The 1,682-nt window shown below is 47.1% G+C and overlaps 1 protein-coding gene across 1 annotated transcript in view; it reads right to left on the bottom strand.

Annotated features, from left to right (window-relative positions):
• Positions 1 to 727: 727 nt before the first annotated feature.
• Positions 728 to 1,682, bottom strand: part of CCL16 (C-C motif chemokine ligand 16) — a 4,502-nt gene continuing 3,547 nt past the window's right edge. Inside the window, exon 3 of the mRNA XM_003795659.3 lies at positions 728 to 1,607. Coding sequence (XP_003795707.1) covers positions 1,469 to 1,607 — 139 coding nt within the window. The 3' untranslated portion in view covers positions 728 to 1,468. The remainder of the gene's footprint in view (positions 1,608 to 1,682) is intronic.

Genomic DNA, 1,682 nt, shown 5'->3' with positions numbered 1-1,682 from the left:
CTCCGAGAGTCTGGTTGGCCAGCTGGGTCAGATGGCCATCCTGGGTAGGTTAGCTTGGGCAGGAATGGGGAGGCAGGCTTGTGTACTAGCAGCCTGGCCTCTGGGAACAGTTGTGGGTCAGTTTACTAGAATCCCATTCTCTGAATGGACAGTGCTCAGTGTAATCACCCCACTACATTTATCTGTTTCTTCTAATTACGTGGCATCAATTGCCTGATTTTTGTTTTGCCTTCACTGTAGCATTTTAGGACAATGTTGAATGCAAGGCAACCGAGTTAGCTGCCAGCTATTGAGCTGGAGATAGAAGGAGAGATTGAATATATACGTCTGGTCTTGGGCTGTGTAAATCTGACAAATTCTCAAGGAATGGGGAGAAGCCCCTGAAGAAACTGAAATTAAGCTTCTTTTTTTTTGAGACGGAGTCTCACTTTGTTGCCCTGGGTAGAGTGCCATGGCATCATGGCTCACAGCAACCTCAAACACTTGGGCTCAAGCGATTCTCTTGCCTCAGCCTCCCAAGTAGCTGGGACTACAGGTGCCTGCCACAATGCACAGCTATTTTTAGAGATGGGATCTGTCTCTTGCTCAGGCTGGACTTGAACTCCTGAGCTCAAGCAAGTCACCTGCCTCGGCCTCCCAGAGTGCTAGGATTACAGGCATGAGCCACAGCGCCCAGCTGAAATTAAGCTTCTTTCACCCTCACAGAAAAAAGCCAGGAAGTAAGGAATCAAGTTGGCAATTAAGGAAATTTTATTTATTGTATGCTTGAGTTTTAGATCAAGAGTTTACCCCCAACCTTGTCTAGTGCCCTTTCCTTGCTCCACAAAGCTTAGAGCTTAGAGCTTTGTGGAGGCAGAAATTTGTGCTGCTTCTTTTTCGATCGGGTCTGCTCTGTATTTATGCCATCTTGGGGGAGACCAGATGTGAGCATGATCTAGCAAACCCTCTGCAATAAGGACAAAGATGATTAATGTGGTTATCCCCACCCTAACCTGCTAACAGAAAGTTGTGTTATAAAAGAAAAGAATAATGGAAGAAAAAAGTACATCCAGAAGAGGGGTAAGTGTGGACAGGAAAAGTCAAGAGTTCTGGGTGGTTCTGGATGGGTCAAGACCGAGGAGGCCGGAGAGTCTGGCAGGCTGGAGCCTGGCTAATTATTCAGAATGGCTGGTGTATTGGTGTGGGGTGAGGACTTGCAAGCAGAGCCAGGAGAGGGATGGGAAAGAAGTTTTCTTGTATACTGAGAATGTATTTCTGCCCACCTCTCCTAAGGCTGGCATTTCCTCCCAAGACTGAGAAAACATTGGAAATACATTTTCTTTATTTCAACCATCAGCCTGTTTCTCTGAATGTGGTTTTGCTAATTTCAGACCATAAAGCTGCTCTGTCTTCGTAGCTTTGTTCCTTCCTTCCATAAGCTTGGGCTTCTACTAAGGCCTGGTTCTCATGGGGACTTGAGGAGGTGGGGTTAGTCTTTTCTTTTAATACTTTTAACCCTGCCCAAGTTTCTGGAGGGCAGCAAAGGTAGCCTGGGATCCTTGATGTACTCTTGGACCCAGTCGTCGCTGGGGTTGCTGCAGACATTTCGGTTCTTTTTGGTGACAAATCTGCAGAGGCAGAATTAGACTGTCATGGGCTGCAGACTAGGGTGGGGTTCCAGTACACCCTGGCTCACATGGGGC

The sequence above is a fragment of the Otolemur garnettii genome, unplaced genomic scaffold (assembly GCF_000181295.1).
Source record: "Otolemur garnettii isolate 467f Iridium unplaced genomic scaffold, OtoGar3 scaffold00094, whole genome shotgun sequence".
NCBI lineage: Eukaryota > Metazoa > Chordata > Mammalia > Primates > Galagidae > Otolemur > Otolemur garnettii.
This window is presented reverse-complemented; position numbering and strand designations above follow the sequence as displayed.